General features: G+C 42.2%; 2 protein-coding genes across 2 annotated transcripts; one reads left to right on the top strand and one right to left on the bottom strand.

The window, feature by feature from the left end:
• Positions 1–4,002: 4,002 nt before the first annotated feature.
• Positions 4,003–6,255, top strand: lft1 (lefty1). Its single transcript, XM_044049885.1, has 4 exons — positions 4,003–4,288; positions 4,578–4,824; positions 4,953–5,192; positions 5,899–6,255. Exons 1-4 carry the CDS (start codon positions 4,024–4,026, stop codon positions 6,221–6,223), a joined length of 1,077 nt encoding a protein of 358 aa, XP_043905820.1. The 5' UTR covers positions 4,003–4,023; the 3' UTR covers positions 6,224–6,255.
• A 4,307-nt stretch (positions 6,256–10,562) lies between these two features.
• Positions 10,563–19,097, bottom strand: hnrnpub (heterogeneous nuclear ribonucleoprotein Ub). The gene is made up of 14 exons (XM_044048918.1): positions 18,404–19,097; positions 16,943–17,057; positions 15,078–15,157; positions 14,831–14,970; positions 14,579–14,678; positions 13,900–14,012; positions 13,391–13,654; positions 13,188–13,307; positions 12,970–13,098; positions 12,706–12,874; positions 12,302–12,610; positions 11,940–12,208; positions 11,579–11,719; positions 10,563–11,333 (listed from the first exon to the last, which is right to left on the bottom strand). Exons 1-14 carry the CDS (start codon positions 18,918–18,920, stop codon positions 11,283–11,285), a joined length of 2,517 nt encoding a protein of 838 aa, XP_043904853.1. The 5' UTR covers positions 18,921–19,097; the 3' UTR covers positions 10,563–11,282.
• Positions 19,098–20,794: the final 1,697 nt, after the last annotated feature.

Here is a 20,794-nt window from a genome sequence, read left to right as displayed (position 1 = left end):
TTGGTCAAGTCTGCAGTGGTGGGATTAAAGCTCTGATTGGCCTGTCGTTAACTGTGTGTGTGTGTGTGTGTGTGTGAAATGCAATTAGACTGCCCTGCACTTTGTCTACATGTGGAGAACCATTGAGTCATAATGGCGCTGTCCCTGCACACAGGTCTGGAGCTTCTCCCTCCCTCTGACAGACTGATGGATGATGATTATTAGCAGTCACATCCATCTCTGCGACGCTCACACACACACACAGCAGCTCGTATGTTTGGGAGCCATTATGGTGCAAAGTAAAGTGGAGAAGAGCGCCCCCTCCCCTCCACTCCCCTCCTCCTCCTCCTCCTCCTTCTTTGTCTCTGTCACTGTTTCTTTCTCCCAAATATTTGATGTTAAGATAAAGCAGGTCAGGAAGTCTCTTGTATATCCATGTGAATAATGTGAATAATGAGAAATTTACCCTCCAACAACACAGGTTCAATATTGACTCTGTGGAGCAGCAGCAGCAGCTTTGCCTTGTTCCCATGGAAGAGCGTCTATAATGTATGAAGAACCAGAACCAGAATCTGTATCATGTTCTATAGTAATTGTTTTTCGTTTTTTTCTTTCATTTTCATAACAGGGTAATACATTGAAACATTTAAAAACATTAAAAATGGGAATCTGATCTATCTGATCATCTATCTATCTCTCTCTCTCTCTATCTATCTATCTATCTATCTATCTATCTATCTATCTATCTATCTATCTATCTATCTATCTATCTATCTATCTATCTATCTATCAGTTGACTGTAACTCTGTGCCCATACATTAAAAAGATTATTTAAAGAATGAAAAAAAGGGAAAATTAAAGAAAAATAAACAAAAATAGTAAAGGTAGAATAAATGAAAAGAACCACCTGCCCACATTTAGAATAAATACGTCAATTCCATACATGGAGGATGTAAATGTAGGTCAACTTAAATAAAATTTTGCTCAATAACAGTGTCTTGTATATATGAAAATTGCCAGTAAATGTTATTATATATCATTATATTATACATAAAGGAATATGCTTTGATTTTTGGTGCAGAACAAACACAACAGCAAAGAAAGACTTGAGATAACTCGAGGTCAGTATAGAAAAGAAGGACAATCACTGTGCAATAATATAAAACTAAAGCTTGAAGTTATAATACAAAGTATATATTTGAGCATGAGTGTAGGATTTGAGTGGCAGCATCCACGTTCCTCCTGCTGAAGTCTACAAACACTGCTGTTTGTCTGCTGTGAGCATTTGAAGTTTGTCTTCTACAAACAGCACTTCTCTCTTGTTTTCCAGGTAAAGGGGATTTCATGTTTCACAAATGGAAGGGAATGACCTATAAATTGGACGGCTTTTGTATGCAAATGGCTGGATGTTAATTAACACCTGTGTTGTTGATTGTGGGAGCTTGTTGGTCCTTTGATTGAAAAGAAATGGCACCTATTGGAGCATCGAGATGTAGCTTTGAACTACAGGCAACTTGGCTTTGATTGGCATGGGAAGGAAGAAAGACTGAGAAATATCACACAAAGGGCATCTTAATTTCCCAAATTAGCGGTTGTAATGTGAGGGGACGAGGAGCAGCAGCAGCAGCAGCAGCAGCAGCAGCAGCACAATCTGTGTATGTGAGGCTCTGGAGGACAGGCCTCTGTTAGACTGGCCCTCTATTAGACTGGTCTTTGGCTGGACTGGACAATAGTGAATTTACATGTCTGCATTGATGATGATGATGATGATGATGCTGCTTCTAGACCAGTATGGCCAGATCACCTTTACACTACACATGTGATCATAGACGGGGATCAACGTCTGTGTGATCCAGAAACGATTTTTAAAAAATGCCTCTGTTCTCATATTTAAACTTCAAATTGGATCATATTTGTTCAAAATTCAAAATGTAGCATTATGTTGTATATATATATTCCTTTCAATGTAGTTTCTGACTCAATAAAGGAGCGTCAAAAGCAATCTTTGGCTCATTTGCAGTATCTTTTCTGTTCAATATTGTTGATTTGACGTGTAACAGCCCGTATTTCAGAAATAATGTAAATATTTAATAGTGTTCATTACATAATAATGATTAACTTTGACTTTCACGCAGTCGTTTTGTAAGAAAAGTTTTGAAAATGTGCGGTACAGTGTGAAATAAATAATACTTCATGACATACGACAAAAATAAGTAAATAAATATTAAGCTACACACACGCGTACATACAGAGAAAGAATTTTACGGCAAGCACATTCACGTTTTAAATGGTTTTTATGGCAATTTCACTGGGTAATGACATAAAAAGAACAAATAGACGATAATAATAATTATCAGGAGAGTAAACATGCAAATAAGGTAAATAGTCAGTGCTTTTAACAGAGAAGTGAGTAAAATATTCATATTATATTTACAATAATACACTCATGCTGCATTTAAAAACCATGCCTGCATTAACATTGCATTGAATGAGGTTGACTGGTTGTCGTAATGTCTGCACACATACAGCACATCATGATATTTCATTAGGCCACGTGATACCGTGCTCTCAGGCCTCTTGCACTAATTAATAATAGCTGTTGTTAGTCAGCTGCAGCCAGTGTAGCTGCAGTGAGCGAGCAGGTCTGGCAGTCATCTGTCATTTGCTCTTCCTGTGTGTCCCTTCAGTCTGTCTGACATCTCTAAGCAAACACCGGCCAATACACAACCGCAGGCAGGGCCTTGTGGGCAGCCAGCGAGAGCAGCCCCTCTTCTAATGTTTGTGTGACAAAAAAGGCAAGGCAAATCCTCGCAATGGAATCAGATAATCACCAACCTGTGAAGAGCCTGCCCCAATCCACATCCACGCCGGCCCCCCGGCCCCTGGATTAACTGTCTGTTTGGCTAATAATTTTAATCTGCTGGAGAGGGCCCAGAATGGGTGACAGGGCTCGGAATAAACATCTAATCCCCTGCCGGCCCTCCTCCCTCCTCTGCACCACTTCCTCCTTGACTCCGCTCATGTGCTACACACTTGGACTAAAGTGAACAGACTGGATGTGGTGACGCTCTTTAAACTCGTGCTGCACAGAGAAGCTGCAGCGGGCAAGAGATAAACCCCACTGTGTCTGCGACATGCTGTTGCCAGACTGTCCCAACCTGACATCGTGCAGTGGAATGTACACAACAGAGTGTGTGTGGGGTGTGTGTGTGTGTGTGTGTGTGTGTATAGACAAGGGTGCGACTGAAGAGAGGGCACTTCAGGTTCACAGGGTCAAGAGATGAAATGTCTGTCTGTCTGGGGCACACGAGGAGCAGCGTGTTCTAATTCTGGACAAAAACAGTGCAAATAATTCAAATGAATGCTCATAAAGACACTTTTTTCCTGCTTTATTTGATGGTAAAGACAAGTCCAAATCTGAAGGATTAAGATGAGGTGTGTAGTGATATGAAATTTGTAAAGGTTTGACAGTTCCTTTTATACATTTAGCATCAACTCAGTGACCATTTTCCAGAATAAAAGCCTTTAAGGTTGATCCCAACAACCTCAATATCCAGAAAATTGTGTTTCTGATTTAATGCAAGAAAGTCAGAAACTAAATTATTAAGGCAATAACTCATTTGGATTTCTAAAATCATGATGTGACAGTTCATCCACAATTTCCGGGAAGAAAATATACTTTTTTTTACACCATAAGAAGCTAAATAGAAATCTCTCACTGTGGCATCATGGCCAACAACATCAAGCATAGTTTTAGTGAAACTATGGTGAAATTACACCTCCACAATATGGTTGGCACTCGAGTCTAATTGTTGCTGTTTGAAGTATGGCCACTTAGATATCCTGTTTAGGATGGGGCTGTATTGTCACCTTTGTTCTGATAAGGTTTCCCTGCCCCCATCGACAAAGTGCGAACGACTGGGAGGGCCGCAACAATATAAGGGGCCAGAGAAGAGACAGGGGACACTTGTCTGTCTCTGGGTGACCTGTGCGACGGTGCAGCTCTTTTTTTTTTATACACAACTCAACTTTTTCTTCCCCCTCATGGATTTCCTCCGCGCTTGTCTCCTGTGCTCAGCTCTGCTCTGCCTCGCCAAGGCTTTTACGCATCAGGATATGAAGGACGCGCTGCTGGAGAAACTGGGCTTGGATGAAGTTCCTAAGATCCAAAAAAGGGATTTGGAGAACCTGGTGGTTCCGGCGCACATCAGAAACAAGTACATGTCCATGCTGAAGATGCACCACAGCAGGAGACGCAGATCTCTGCCCAGCTTAGCGGGCATCCTGAGGGGAATCCCCGGCAATGCAGGTAAGAAAGGACATTTAACTTGTTAAAATCAAAATGCGTTTCCCATTTAACATTATTATTAATATCATTATTATTATTATTTTAAATAATAACAACAACAATACTAATAATATAATAATAACAATGATAATAGTAATCATCATCATCATCATTATCATCATCAATAATCATTTGAAGCGCGGTTGTTCCCGTGCGTAAACAGTGCGTAAAAGCCGTTTTACGCACCAGGTTGTCCTGAGTAGACAACAATGTAAAGAGGCTAACATGTCGCAACTGTCTTGTGCTTTAGACATTTCTGGGGAGTACGTTTACTCTGACTCCGCCCGGTACCGCATGGTGTTCGACATGGAGGCGAGGATCCCGGATAACAGCGAGGTGACCATGGCGGAGCTGAAGCTCTACCAGCGCGCCAACCATCACAAGCGCTTCACTGTGGAGAGGAAGAACCACCGCGCCGTCAGCAACGCGCGGGTCAGCATCTACTGGGTGGAGGTGTTACCCAACGGATCCAACCGGACATCGCTAGTAGACTCAAGGTAAGGGTTCGATTCCCCCCTGTTGTGAGGATGCCGCTGCCAAACCATAATTCAATTGCAGAAAACACCTTCCATCTCCTCTTTTTTTTCTTTTTTTAATCAATGCTTCTTATCTCTCGTGTTCGCAGGCTGATCCCCATTCATGAGAGCGGCTGGAAGAGCTTTGATGTGACTCAGGCGGTGCACTATTGGTCCAAGACGCAGCAGAAGACACCTATGCACCTGGAGGTGTGGATCGAGGGCGAGAGACCTGGCAGCTACGCGGCAGAGTTGGCCAGGAGTGTCCACTTTACCACCCAGGAGCAGACGGACAACACCTTGGGGAAGCCTGAGCTCATCCTCTACACACTCAACCTCGAAGAATACGGGTAAGGGCTCGAGCTTTTGATATACAGGATATTGTATAAGCGTGACAATTGGGCCTGTATCCGCCTGCGTTGATGTTTGTTTTCACCCGCGTTCATTAGTGGATGAGCGGCAGTGTGACACACGGGCCTTTAGTCTCATTGTAGGGGTAAATTAGTGAGTGACGTCTCATAATAACAATAATAAAACCTGTGTCCAAAGACATTAGCACATAAATAAAGATAAACACTTAATCACTACAGTCTTTGATTTTCTGTGTGATTTTGAATTCAGCCTTCAACAGGCTGATGATTTTGGTTTCCATTGATGGATGTTACATTATTTTGTTTACACCTTTGAGGATTTTCAGCTGAATTACTACACAAATCAGGATTTTCTATGTGATTTAAAGTGCTCCCTTATTTTTTGGAGCAGGGTTTTTCATGTGTTTGTGTGATAAACTGAAAAATCTAGGAGCGATTTCAGATAACCAAATAAAAAGTCACTCATTATACTTTGTCAATTTTACTCTAAAGATGTGTGTCATATAGTATAATGAAATATAATATCATATGTAATGTAATTTTAGGAAATAGTGCCTTTTCCGACAGACATCACAATTTAACAGTTGTATTACAAGCAGGGGTGCATCTAAGAAATTCTCGGCCCACCTGAAACATGACCCACCAAGCACTTGTCTAACTCTTCTCCTTCTTTCTTGTTCCTCAGTTCTAGTGGCGACTGCGACGTCAGCCAGAGCAAAGGCACCTGCTGCAGAGAGCAGTACTACATCGACTTCCGCGCGCTCACATGGACGCAGTACTGGATCATCGAGCCCGCGGGCTACCAGGCCTTCAAGTGCACGGGAGGCTGCAAGCAGCCGAAGCGCAACTACGGCTACGGCGAGCGGCGGTGCACGGTGTCCGAGAGCGCCCCCCTGCCCATCATGTACCTGGTGAAGAAAGGCGACTACACCGAGATAGAAGTGGCCGAGTTCCCCAATATGATCGTAGAACGGTGCGCGTGCACAATGGACAACGTGTCTGTGGTATGAGGACACGGGGAGCAGCTGTAGTGATCGGTTTCTTTCCCTCGTCGAGGTGCTGATATATTTAAAGGTTTTAAGCGACACGTCTAGTACTTTCTATTTAAATGGACATTAAATGTGGAGTTTCACAGGCGACGGGGCTCCACCTCCTTCCACACGAGCACTTTTATATATTTTGTAAATTTTGATATCTTTTTTTATATTCGAATTTGTCTGAGGCTGCAGCCGACGGTGCGGCAGTCACTCCAATTCTGTCTCCTGTGGTATATTTTCACGCTGTACATAATATGAATGAGTTTATGTTTGGAAAAAATAAAAATATTTTGTTTCACTAAAAAAAAAAGGAGAAAAGTTTCCGTTCCTTCTACTTCCTGCTGTCTATCCCTGTGTGTGTGTGTGTGTGTGCCCTCCATTCACATTCATGATCACATTGACATGCAGTTACATACAGCTGCCGCCGCCGCCGCCGCTTAATCTTCATTCACACTCGTAGGAAATAGTGGAGCAGAGCAAATAATTTGCCTAATGACTTATCACACCTGTTGCACTGAGCCGCAGTGTTTGCAGTGGGAAGGAGCGACACGGCCACATACAGAGAAACATGAAGTCAATTCACATTGAGCCAGAGAATGCGTTTACATCAGGCTTAGACCGGGCCAAACGTTGCTAATCAGGGCCAATACCTAATGTACTGTTTGCCATCTGAGTGGGGGGTCCTGTCATTCACTAATATGCTGCTGATGTAGGCAAACGCGTCGTCCCTGCCGAGGACAAGCAGCTGTCTGCGCCTCTGTCTGGGAGGGAAGTGAAGTGGATTCCCATTATACGCCACGAGAGGAGAGGAAGCACAGGTGGCGCTGTAAAGAAACGTGAACGTCAACATGGTTCTTTACAAAATGACTCGAGCTCATGCATTTAGAAACTGTCACACATTCACAAACGAATGAAATCTATGCCAGCTTAAAGGAATACTTCGCCGATTTGCATTTCGCTTTAACTGCGGCGTTAATTCCACACTCGCAGGGACAGGACCTCTTCCCCAGAATGTAAACAGTGTCCGCCATCTTTGCTAAGAGTTACACTAACAGGACCAAGTGTCATTGGTGGGCACGTAACAAAGAAAAGAATGAAGATATTTCTCAACTGAGTATGGGAAGCACAATTTTTCAAAAATACTACACTTATTCTAGTAATACAAAGCTAAATGCAAATGGGTGAAGTATTCCTTTAAGTCTACGATACCTTGAGAACAAGTGTGTTGCTTTATCTTGCTGTTAGACAGACTTTTCCCACTGGAAACGTCTCGACCTGCTCCCGTCTCCACCAAAGTCCATAGAGAAAATCACTGTTTTTCGCTGCTGGTCAACTGCTGCCTCTATAGGTCAGTTTGTGTCACTTAAATAAAACTAAAGACAGGATTTAAAATGCTGAAATCACAAAAGAAAACCGACAGAGGCAGCAGTGGATCAACAACTCCTGTGTGCTGTCAGGGAAAATCGCTGGTTTTCTCTATAGACTTTGGTTTAAGATGAGATGCAGAATTCAAGATGTCTCAATGTGAAGACAAACATTACGTTACATCTACATTAAACAAACCAGCCGGTGGAATCTTACTATGCAAACAAAGAAATGAACATTGTTCTGTTATGTGAAGATCACTCTAGTTCTCAGTCATGCTTGGGAATGGAGGGGTGTTTGGTACAATCTGCAGTCTCACCATTAGATGTCACTAATTGTCACACAGTGGAAAAGGGATCCAGAAAGTTCAGTCGGGATCATTTGACGCAGGCGTCTATTTCCAGAGTCACGACTCAGGTGTCCGTGAGACAGCGTCACACTGAGGCTGCAGAGCCAAATATGAAGAACGTCTGGAAGAAAACACAGCTGATTAGTTTTCCAGCAGGACGTCAGGGGCCAAGGTGAGAGAAGAACAACACTTACCACTTTGTGGAGTCATCGCCGAGTCGTGGTTGTGGCAAAAAAAGGAGGAGAACACCATGACTCGACATAAATCAATCTGAATCTAAAAAGCAACACACAACACTTTTTATTCTTAATGAAAATGTGTTTAACTTTAAGACTTGAGTTTTCATGTGGACAAACTACAAAGATCCTATCGTCAGATCAGCTCTGTGTTTATGGACAGAACATTTAAACAGCACATTTACAGTGTATATGAAGGATAATAGAAACTATAAAAAATGCTGCTGTTATTCAAACTATTCAAACAACAATAGCGGGCCAAACTACCTGCAGACACAGACGTCTCATTGTAATCAAATGTTAAGTTTGTGAAAGTGAAGCATGACATGTCTTAAGCGTGGATTATAATTATATAATAATATATCAAGTTATATCAGAGACAGTTGTGGGTTCATGTTTCTGTGAAAGTCATTGTTTTAAGAGAGGGTGTGCAATGAAATAAGGAGAAAACTCAAGAAAATGGATGAATAAATGATTCAGTCCTGATTTGGAGAAAGTACTTTTACTTTTTATAGTATTTTTTAAAATTTGAAATTCTACTTTTAATTAAGTATGGCTTTTTGGAAGTACTGTATTTCGATACGTTTTAAATCAGTAGACAAAATGTTGGCGGTGAATAACGAGGACAGGTGAATTGGTGCCGAGTGAGAAAGTTAAAGCATTAGTGACCCTTGACCTATTTTAACTGATACATCACATGAATACATGTTTTATTTTGTCGGCAGTTTCATTTCCAATTTTTCTAATTTAAAACAATTCACGTCCTTTTTGCACAAGACAAGACAGAAGCCCAACCTCGTCACTTTAACTCGAGTACATTTTTAGACCAGGGAACTATTTTAACTTGGAGAAATAGGATATAATATGTCCCCTTTAAATAGTGGTACTTTTACTCGAGTAGAATATTTCAGTATTCTTTGTGATGAGCCGTGCCTGTGTTATCCCCATCACCATCTGTTTCCACAAAGATAACAATACACACACATTCCATCCATCCATCTTCTACCGCTTTATCCTCCACTGCAACAAAACCACACAGCCACACTAGAACTCTTTTTCTTTAACTTTAATAGAGTTGAGACAAATTAAAAAAACAATACAATTTCAAATTGTTTTTTTTTTCTTTTCCAAACACAAATATCAAAAAACCATCCGATAAAAAAGACAACAAATCTCAGGAAAAAAAGTCTCAAAGCTTTTGCAACGGTTGGGTTTTTTTAATAATAAAAGACCTGATATACAACCTGCAACACAAAGCGATAAAAATATAGTGTCTGATCTGTTGTATTATAGATTATAGATACTGTAAACTCATAGCTCGCATTCTGATACATGTGTGTATCTGGTACATTAAAACAGGAGGAGCATGAAGTGCCCACACATAAAAGTAGAATACATCACACACAGCAGTAATCTGGCAAACTAACACTTTCTTAATCACAATACACTTGTTACTCGTAAAAGTCAGATTATTCATGAACATTCGTGCATGGCTGAAATAGTTGCGCAATATTTACACGTTTATTAACTGAAAAATCAAAACGACCGATTTGCATCGTCAAATTTAATCTGGTGTCGCTCCAGTGTGGACGCGTGAGCGGTGCGTCCTCTGCCAGGAGGGACACACACACACACACACACACTGGGAGTGGTGAGAATGAGCTGCCCCCACGCTCACCACCACGGACTCTACAGAAAACAACGCACTGATGCTTTAAGTTACTCTCCGCGTTGGTTCCCGTCCAGCTGAGGTTTTTCCATGAGCTGCTGCTGTTGGTGGTTGTTGTTGTTGTGTGGATGTGACACTGCATAGCCCTTTAGGTTTGCTGGTGAAAATGAGCAACCGCACCTCTTTCAAACCACTTTGTGCTAAACCGGCATCGTTACAAAGAAGCTGGGAAATTTAAATAGTTCAAAATATGAATGGTTACCGAAAGAGACATGCAATAGAAAAAAAAAAAAGGGTTAAGAGGTCGTGGTTCTGGGTTTTAGAACCTGGACTGGTCAAAGCTACACCACAATAAGGACAACTGATCATCTGGAAACCACTTTTCTAGTCATCGAGCAGAGCAAGAGCACTCATTTTAATATAAATTAAGTAAAAGCACACGTATTAAAATGGCTTAGTTGTATCCTTAAAATGGCTCAGCCAGAATACTTTTGCTTTGCTGTGCATCAGAATAGTTAAAGAGGAAATAACGGAGCAAAGAGCGGAGACTGACTGAATACTTAACTTATGACGTGTCAACAGGGGCTTGAAGAGGGGCTGATGTCCTTACTGTTTGAAGTAGCAAAGCAGGCCATCGCCCATTCAAAGGTCTTTTACACACCTTTGAAGTCAATCAAAAGTCATAAGCCAGGATGAATGTAAAAAAGCCAACCAGTTGTTTATTGTAGGTCTATGGAGTTAAGGTTACAGGTTTGATAGTGGGAACAAAAGACAAAAAAATAATAATGACCTGCTGCTTCTTCAGTTTAACAGTGGACATGGACAGTCTAACAATTCAATCAGCTACCATGCTTCAGAGAAGCTAAGGTGAATTTTTAATCAATACCGTTCTCTTAAATTTCTCATACAAACTATGAAAACAAAAAAAAATATTTACAATTCGTCATAAAAAAAAAGCGAGAAATAAAAATAAAAATCACAGCACAGATAAAATGCACAACCCTGAAAAACAAAAAAAGTTGCTTAAACACTTGCTGGGTATGCAAAATGTTTGTGGTTCCTGATATTACAAACAGATTTCTCTTTTTAAAAGCATGTCATTTAAAAGTGGTGAGAATATGAATGAAATATACAACAGGAGGGGGGAAGAAAAGGCTGAATGAGAGACTGAACCCACATCGGACGTTAATTACGCTCCTGGCTGCCTGCTCTCCTCTCTGATGTGGAATGTTGTTGCTCCATTTCTCTTCAGTCATGATTTTCGATTAATAAATTTGGGGTTTTGGGAAAAAAAAAGAAGAAGAGACAAATTCAGTAATGGTAAAAATATAAGTCAGACAGTTGAGTGGAGGGATGTTCCGTGGCAAGAGGTGGGTCTCCGTGTCGGCCACCAGTCCCTTTACAACAAGTGTTTTAGTAATATCCAGGCTGATACTGCTGGCTCCACGGCTTCTGGTTCCAGAACTGCACAGAACACAAGACACGCAAGTCACGACAAAGAGTTTCCACTCACAATGTGTATGACTTTATAAGTCACTAAACACAACTGTCACACAAGGACAATCAAGACAAATCTAGAGCTTTCTATGTGGCTGTCATTTAGTGTTCTTCAACTATTACACTTCTATTTATTCATTTATTTAATGAATTCTTTATCAAAGTTGTCAAACCCTCCTTTAAAACACTTGGTCAAAAGCAGAAATACTGACCCCCTGCTGCCAGCTCTGGTTGAAGGCCTGGGCCTTGTCCATGCCGTTCCTGTTACCGCCAAAGTTTCCGCTGTTCCTGTTGTTTCCATAGTTGCCGTTCTTGTTGCCGTAGTTGCCACGGTTACCACCTCTCTGCTGAAACTGTAGAGGGGCAGACTGTGGTCATGTGATTTGAATTTGACCAGTGTGAGTTTTTCTATAACCAATTTTTCAGGAAGCAGATAAATGATGCTGATTTTTTGTTTAATGAAAAATACAAAACAAAAGCTTTACTTAAATCAATAACTAGTTATTTAACAACACTAGTAGTTTGTCTACCCAATCTACATAAAAAAACAACAAATACGTCAATTTAACGCACCTGGCCGGGATGACCTCTGTTTCCACCGCGGCTCATGTTGCCTCCGCCTCCCCTGTTCATGTTCCCTCTGTGCATGGGGCCACCCCTGTTCATGGGTCCTCCTCTGGGCCCCCCCATGTTACCCCTCATTGGGCCACCTCGGGGGGATCCGCCCAGGCTGGGGATGGGGCCGCCCCGGTTGAAGTTTCCACGGCTCGGGAATCCTCTGAAGGCCGGGGGAGGCAGGAAGCCACGAGGTGGACGGTTGAAACCGCCACGAGGACCAGGAACTGCAGGCCGAACGGGAGGCAAATTAGGATGAATGAGTTTAACAATATCACAACCTTTCCACAAATAATGACATCCCTAAATGTCCAACTTACTTCCTCTGAAGCCTCCTCTGTTAGGGAAGCCCCCACGGCCACCACCTCTCTGTCCGGGTCCACCACGACCAAACTGGTTCTTGCCTCCCCGGCCACCAGTGCGCTGGCCGCCGCCACCGCCGGCACCACCACCACCACCTCCTCCTCTTTTTGGCGTTGTGCTTCCCTGGTTGGGTTTCTTTTCAGCGGGCAGAGCGGTCTTGCTCTCCTCTTTGTACTGCTCCAGCAGCTTGGCGGCGTCCTCCTTCTGCAGCTCAGCGTAAAGGACCTCGTTAAAGCTTTCTCCCTCCTCAGGCAGAGAATAGAAACCTGTGGCAGAGGGAAAACACACCAGAACATGACAGAGAAAGCCACGACAGAGCAGAAGTTTAAAACTATTGGGACAGGTTTCACTGGGTTCTTACCTTTCATTTTGAGGACCGCATGCTCGGGCACTTCTTTGCCATCGTTCTCCACCTTCTTCTGGACTCTCTCCTTCTGGTCGTCCTCAGATGGACACACCACCACAGCCTTACGCTGGAAGCCTGCAAACAGACACATCTTCCTCTTCTGTCCCGGGGCAGACAGGTTAGTCTGGAAAGTGGAAAGAGATGTTCAATTAGATGGGGATCGCAGTTTCCGTTTTATCGCGGAGAGGGCAGTGATTCGATTATTCAGAAACCACTTACATGATCCAGGATGTAGTTTCTCTTCTTGCGGGCGGCAATCTCGATGAACTTGCCCAAGAAAAGTGGTGCTCGCTGGGAAATGCCGGTCAGTTTTGTAATGTCCTTTGACTGCCGCTTCAGGCTGTTGATCTGTGTCAAATTAAAGGATAAAATATGCAACTTTCACACAACTGTTCTTAATTCTATGTCCATCGTAGAACTATTGGATAAGCACTGACCATCATCTTGTCCACAATCGTGTCACTGCTCAGGATGTAGTATTTCCCAGGGTTCTCCTGGATGTGGTTCTTCACCCATGTTGTCTTCCCTGAGCCTGGAAGACCCACCATCACGATGATCTACACAGCCAAAAGACAAAATATGGAATTAATTATGAACATCAATATACAGATGACTTTGTGACATCTGGATCTATACTTGCCTCACAGTCCGCCTTGGTCTGTGGCCCTTTGAGGCCCCGGACACGCTCATCAACGGGGACCTGCTGCAGGAAGGTGTAGTCCTGAGGCTGAGGGAAATACGGAGTCTCCATCTGACCAAAGTTGAACTCCACGGCACAGTTGTGGCAGATGACGTGGGGGAAAAGGGCCTGGCCGTTCAAAGTGTCCTTGTTGACCTGGAAGGCGACCTGAGGGTCCGCGCCGTTCTTGGAGAAGGACATCACAACCTCTTCGCCCTCAAAGTCCTGCGCAAAGACAACAAAACGGAAGGTTGTTACACGTCTGCTCGAAACCGAAAAACACTTTATACAAAATGTTATCAAAATGAATGCAATTCATCAGAAAAATGCATATGCTGCAGAAAATAATCACTGCATTTAATCTTTCTTAAAGATATGCAATTATGATCTACTCTTGGCTTGTACAACTGTTGTAAAATGACATATATAAAAAAACACCACAATACAAACACTAAAAAGTCAAGGCTTACAATAAGACAGCAGATGACATCGTTCTCCTCATAAGTCTCCCCAAAGTCCTCTGTCACACAGTTGACCGTCTTCTTTCCTTTCCCAGAGTAGGCGTAAGAATGTTGCTCTTCACCTGGACATTGACAGGAAAACCAACTTTAAATGATTGATTCATCGCACAAACAGTGGTCACATGACATTACTGTATTACAACACAGCGTCTCTGTAAATGGAGAACGCATTGTCCGTGTTGGCACGATGCCAGACACCATTACAACGTTGCAGCCAAAGTTGGAGCCATTTTACACCAACATGTCATGCTGCGTTTCCACCACTAGAGGGCTCCCTTGGGATAGACTACCTTTCAGAGCACAGCTGCAGATTTAGAGCTACTTGTGCCGTGTGTTTTGACCAAGTTCCAAGTGAAAAGTAGTGACTTTCTTGCCCACATCTATTAGATGTAGCAGATTGGTAAGAAAAAAAAAAGTATCTTGAGGATTCCGCATGAATGAATAACAGCAAATAAGAACGGAAACGTTAATGACTGAAAATGGCGGGCTCCAAACAGAATGACCGTATTTAACATTCCACTGTCCACCATGTTGAATTTGATAGAAGAAATTACTAGTTTTTCTGTTCCACTCATACGGAATGACAGTACAATATGTTCAGAGGTAAAATATGTATAAAGAAACTGACCCAAGAGCAGACTGCCAGTAGACAAGGACCAGCCAACCTGCACATCATGGATCTCCATGTTCTTGCTGGAAATGTGCTTCACAGGAATTTTCTCTGTTATCTGGTAAACACATGAATAAAGAGAGGTAAGGATTGTGGTCAAATGTGTCCAATAGTTTCCCTATTTTGAATTTAATAACATTCTCATTGCTAGGATAAGGGAGATGCGTGTGCTGGAACAGGAAAATGTGAATTATAGAATTGTTGCTGTACCTTCATCTCAAAACAGGCTTTGCCCTGGTTAACACCATAGGTGGCCTTGCCTCCGGACCACAGGTAAGCGAAACTCTCCATTGTGAGAGAGGAAGCACTGTAGCGGTCCCTTGACACCTTAAAGTGCAGGTCGCAGTTGTCTGAAGCACAAAGGAAACGCACATTCAACAGAATGTTACCAACATGAATACATCTGGGTTAAATATTCTTTAAAAGCCATCAAAAACTGTTGAATATGGTGACTTACAGGTATCCAGACAGACTTTTGTGTCATCAAACTCTTCATCTTCCTCCTCCAGAGGTGGCACAGGAGACTTAAATGAGGCCCTGAAAAGAGACACCAACAGCAGTGAGTGTGTTGATATGTCAATGCAGCTGCATGGAACATTTAAAAGTCTTGGGTATCACTCCCTGAAAAAACATTGAGGGAAAGAACTGGAAAGACAGACTAGGGGAAAACACAAAATAAAACAGGCAAACAAGCCTCCAGAATTTGGATAATTTGCTGTATAGAGGGCCTCAGCAGTAAACACTTACCTTGAAGAGTCCAGTGAAGTCTAAAATGTGAAAGATACATGGAAAGAAAGCAGCTCCGCAATTCTGATTGGTATAAATAATTAATTAAATTAAAATCTCCCTTTAATTCAGTGTGTTTATGATGTCTGATTACTGTGCGGTCACTCACGGCAATGGTACGTGCAGTTATATTTAACTTCTTATGTGTGGTATTTCAAATGAAAAGGTCACAACTAACTCTGTTCTGTTGAACTACATAACTATGCAATACAAGTTACCATCATGCCCAGATGCTTCTAATGGTGTTCTGAAAACTAGAGCAACTCATTACATCATTAGTAGCTTGTGTTTATGTATACACATTTAACAAACTATAAAAAGGAACACAATGTTCCACCCAAAGTAGATCTGGTGGAACAGAGTACAATACATTTGAGTGAGTGGTGTAGAAATGGCTGCAGCAGGGAGAGTGACAGAAGCTCTGGTAAATACAAGTTGGCGCCAGTTGTCACTTCAGTAAATGTGGTGGGCCATACATTGGTTGCTCCTCTGTGGGCATGTGGATGAGCAGGGCAGCCATTTTAAATGGGGTAGATTAAAGCACTACCATTCTAATTGGGATTTTTTTTGTCAGACAATAGGAAGGGAAAAAACAATGCTGCAATATTGTATTCCATCCACCGTGGCACCTTGAACATTGAAGAGAGCTCTAGACTTTTCCCGATACATAAAAACGTCTTTAAAAAGGGATTCCATCTTCTTCTTGATTGTTACAGTATGTGAACAGCGCAATGGAAACAAAACACTGACCAGTAAGTTGGTAAATGTATGCCACACACACACACACACACACACCATGCACCAAGTCACCTGTGCAAGGGTAGAAAATAGCCCTGCAAATACATACATTCACCCATTCCATCGCACCATGATAAACACTCACAAGACATGATACACGAGACAGATATAGCATTTAAGTCATACAACTAGTGAAAAAAACAGAACGGAAAACAAACAAAAGAAACAAAAACAATAAAAGACCATTGCGAGGTAAAACGATGGACGGTCGAGAACGAGCTCCTCCTTGGAAGTTCCAAACACTTAAGGAATTTTTCTACATCCGTGTGTGTGCTACCTTTGCAGCAATGGAACCCTGCTCCCACAACTCTCAGCTATTCCTCCCCACCCACCCTCCACTCAAAGTGCACATCTGCTACTTTCCTCTGGGTTCTCTTTGAGCAGCTGTGATTCACCTTGAGGACACAACGGGCTTTCAAAAACAATAAGTGGCAGAAGGAACAGGTGTGAAAGTTCAGAGACTTGATAGATGCACTTCTGCTACAGAATGCAGTCCATTAAAGACATTGTGAGTGGGCACTGTAAAAGGTTAATGGTAAGGCTCTTTAAGTGCTCAGGAATGACCCTCAAAAACATGTGTGTGAGAGTAAGGATATTGATAGATAGTATGATTAAAAGTGAGGGTTTTCCTCTTGCTAGTTATATGTGCATTGGCCCTTAAAGCCAATACAGTTCAACAAAGCTATGGATGGCGCTTCAGGGATGCCGAAGGCCATTTTTGCTCTGTCCCATCCTTACCAGCTGTATTTGTTCTCTTCAATAAATTCAAAGTAGCCCCTTCCATGTTCCTCCCGGCGTCTCTTAACACCCTTCTTATTCTTCTGATCAGCATTCGTGTCTTTGTCCGCATCCCCTTTGAAAATAGAACAAAGATATAGAATGAGGTGCTCCTTTTTTGTAAGAGAGAGAGGTCGGACTGGCAGTGGGGTTTATGGCCCACAAAGCCCGTTCATTAGTTACATTGTGTCGACCATAATCATCAATGTTATAGATATCCAAGAGGTAACACCTCAAGGTTAGACTGAAACAATACAATCATATTTCATATACTGTAATGACCAGATAGTAATTACAATGTACGCTGGTCCAAATATTATCAACAGTATTTGCTGGGGCTGGAAAAACAAGTCTCTGCAAAGTAAATGGGACATTAGCCCTGCAATAAAAGGGATTGTTTAATATTTATAATACATTAAGACTAAGAACTGTTGACTGGGACAAATGCATCATCATGCAAGGAAATAGGGGGGCCTATTTAGCCCTGTAATAACTCCCACCCTCACAGTTTACCATGGACTACGTTAGTGGCTAATCAGTGTTTATCTATATTTTCTTAAATGACTTAACAATACACGTTCTACTCAAACCACTGACAACCTAACCATGTGCTAGCTAACAAGTAGTTCGGCGCCTACCAAAACGTACGCACAGCTTTATGTTAGCAAGTTCATTTGTTCCCAGTCATTATGGTCAAACACAGTGAGCCTCGGGTGTTTTAAGTAGTTTTATTGCAAATTTTCCTAAAGGCTTTAATTTCTCTTCGGAACAACCCACTGCCCTACCAGAGCTAATGCGAATTCATTTGGCGCATTTGGATGTGGCATAAGGAACACGCCACTTCTGTTATCCAAGCGATTTAATTTCACGTTATATTAATTCGGGCACCATACACAGAGAGCTTTTCATAAAACAGCCCCACCCAATATTCGACCGTTAACATGGGAACAATTGAACTAGCTAAACGGACGACGAGCTAGTTAGCACTGCACCAAGGACACAAAGAAAATGCTTAAAAGCTAACACGCTAACCAAACGAAACGAAAAGCCAGGTTAAGCTCGTTTATTAACCATTACACACGTTCCTCCGCGATGGAAGCGTAGCTAACTACATTCAGTGTTGTACATAACACTAAATGCCTACGTATGTGGGTTACGTCGTCAATAGTAAACGTTGCTTAACGGTTAACTTTAAGTATACCACCGGTGACGGATGCTACGCTAGCGGGCTAACCGTTTATGCTAGCCTAGTGAGGTCACGCTACCCGCAGCTAGCTAACATGGTGGTAACGCATTTGCACTGTAGTCCAGCGGGCTCCCTCCCGCGGTAGCATTAACGCTAACGTGATAGCAGAAAATCGACATCCAGCCATAGCCCATCCAGCCAATCTCATTTCTAAAATATCAACTTGTTAGACTCACCCTCAGCAGCCTGGTCCCCGGGCTCACCATCCTCTGTATCTATTTTCTCCATGTCGTCCACATCTGCTTTAAGCATGGGGTCCATGTCGTCGTCTTCATCACCGTCCTCCTCCCCTTCACCCATTTCTTCGTCCTCGGCGACGCGATCGCCGTCGCCCTCGTTCTCGTCCTCCACCGTCGTCGTCGTCGTTGTCGCCGCCACCGCTGCCGCCGCCTCTTCTACCTCCTCCTCCTCTTCGTCTTCTTCTTCTTCGTTGGCCTCCATGCTTTCTTCTACCGGGCCCTCGCCCTCTTCTTCCTCGCCCATGCACTCCTGTTCGGCGGCCTGGTCGAAACCCTCGTCCGTTGCCGATTCTTCTTGCCCCAGCGGGGAGTCACCGGCAAATACCTCCTCGTCCAGTGCAGCCTGCAGGCGGTCCATCAGCTCGGCCTTCAGCCCCTTGTCCGAGAGATTTCGCTTTTTCAGCTCGTCCTTCAGCTCGTTGACTTTCAGCTTCTTAACGTTGATTGAGCTCATCGTGAATGTTTAACGGTAAAGTGTGTCAAGTAAAATGAACAAATACGAGAATATATAAATAAATTGTCGCGCTTTGATCTTGGATGTGGCTCAATTCTGCGCCAAATGGCAGCCGCTCTCCGAGAAATCTTTCGCCGGCTAAAGAGCTGAGCAGAGTCTGTGCCGTGGGGGAGGAGGATGACGCTACCGTAATTACCCAGAAAGCAGCGCGGCCAGCTTTTGTAGCGTGCACGCCATCTGTCGCCGCTTTAACAAGGGCCAAGGATTCTTTGTTGTGGAAAAAGTGGGGCATAAAAACACACAGCTCGTACAAAGAAAAAAATGGACATTACCTTGCTTATTTATTCAAATATGTACATGTTTTTGGGCAATAAGAAACTTATATATGGTACACATATGGAGAATTTAATAAGAAGTGTTCAAAACTGACAAGAACCCTCAATATCATTAACATCAATGATACAATCACCATAATGCACAGTGTTACCACACTTAATAAAGCAAAGTATTACAAAGTATGATATAGTATGCGTATGTAAAGTATGATATAATATACGGAATTAAATGGTTTTAAGAAAGAATAATTGACACACCCCATTAAGCATCATCTGCTTTGTGTGCAAAGGAAGAGCCAAGAAGATCAAATTATGTCAATTTTCAAAGTGATGTGGAAAAAAAAATGATGCAACTGTAAGTGAAAGGCACTAAAAGCACTCGCTTCTCTGGGAAATACACTGATACCCATTTGATGTTTTTTTATTTCAAAATTAATTTAATTAGGTATGATTTAATCTCATGGAAGACACTATATTCTGCAAAACATCCCAATGAATTCATCAGTTGTAGAAATTTACATTTCTATGTTTTAAGAGATTGAGGCAAACCAATAAAAGACTAATTGAGGTTATTGTGGCCACTGCTGCATCAGTTTCACATCGAGGTGCAGTACCAACACACTGGAGTAAGTCTTTCATCTATTTTTTCAAGTCATGACACATCCCTGTTTTTCACACATTAAAAGATAACAAAACTATCCTTGCTAAAATGATCTTGCCTTTTTACTTTACACTCACCTCTTATTTATCAGGAAACTATCGCTGCATGTATGAGATCTCTAGTGCCATCACAAAAGTCACATCACAGGGCTTATACTGATATTAGGAACCTTTCAAAGACTGCATGAGTCCACAATTGTAAAGGCAGTTGTAATTAATTGCTCTGTTGCAAGAATCTTCACTGAACAGTTTATTTCTACATAGTTATTTCAAAAGATCCCTTCCTTCTTCCTTTTATGACATAATTTACATTGAATTATCAATTTCACGGCTACCATAGCGTAGCCCTCCCCCCATATTTCGCAATCCCTCTTTAATATGTTATTCCAGGGGTCCAAAATATGAAATCCTCTTCCTATACATTAATAAAAAATATTCTCCACAGCAATTTAATAATCTCTTTTTTAACAGACCCTTACTTTCCACATGCGCTGTATATAAACTGCATGGGTTTCAGTTACTATTCCCCCCTTGTATTAAGTATGATTACCTTTTATATTGTGTTTGTGTTTAAAATTCAGTAGACAGACATACAGATACCTTCCCCATGATCAGTTGCATTATCATTGACCATCCATCCATCTTCTACCGCTTTAAATAATAATAATAATAATAATAATAATAATAATACTAGAGTATCTTGTCAGCAGCATGCTCCTTGACCACAAACATTCACATATAATGTCGGATAAAAAAGCCACAAAACAAACAACCCCATCCATAACGGACCACATCCGAGCCTGAAACTTAAGTTCCTCAGAAAAGGCTCAGGAGCAGATGTTGGTCACTTGGACCATCTGGTCATAGTACAGGTCAGAG

This window comes from Solea senegalensis, linkage group LG17, assembly GCF_019176455.1.
Source record: "Solea senegalensis isolate Sse05_10M linkage group LG17, IFAPA_SoseM_1, whole genome shotgun sequence".
Classification (NCBI taxonomy): domain Eukaryota; kingdom Metazoa; phylum Chordata; class Actinopteri; order Pleuronectiformes; family Soleidae; genus Solea; species Solea senegalensis.
This window is presented reverse-complemented; position numbering and strand designations above follow the sequence as displayed.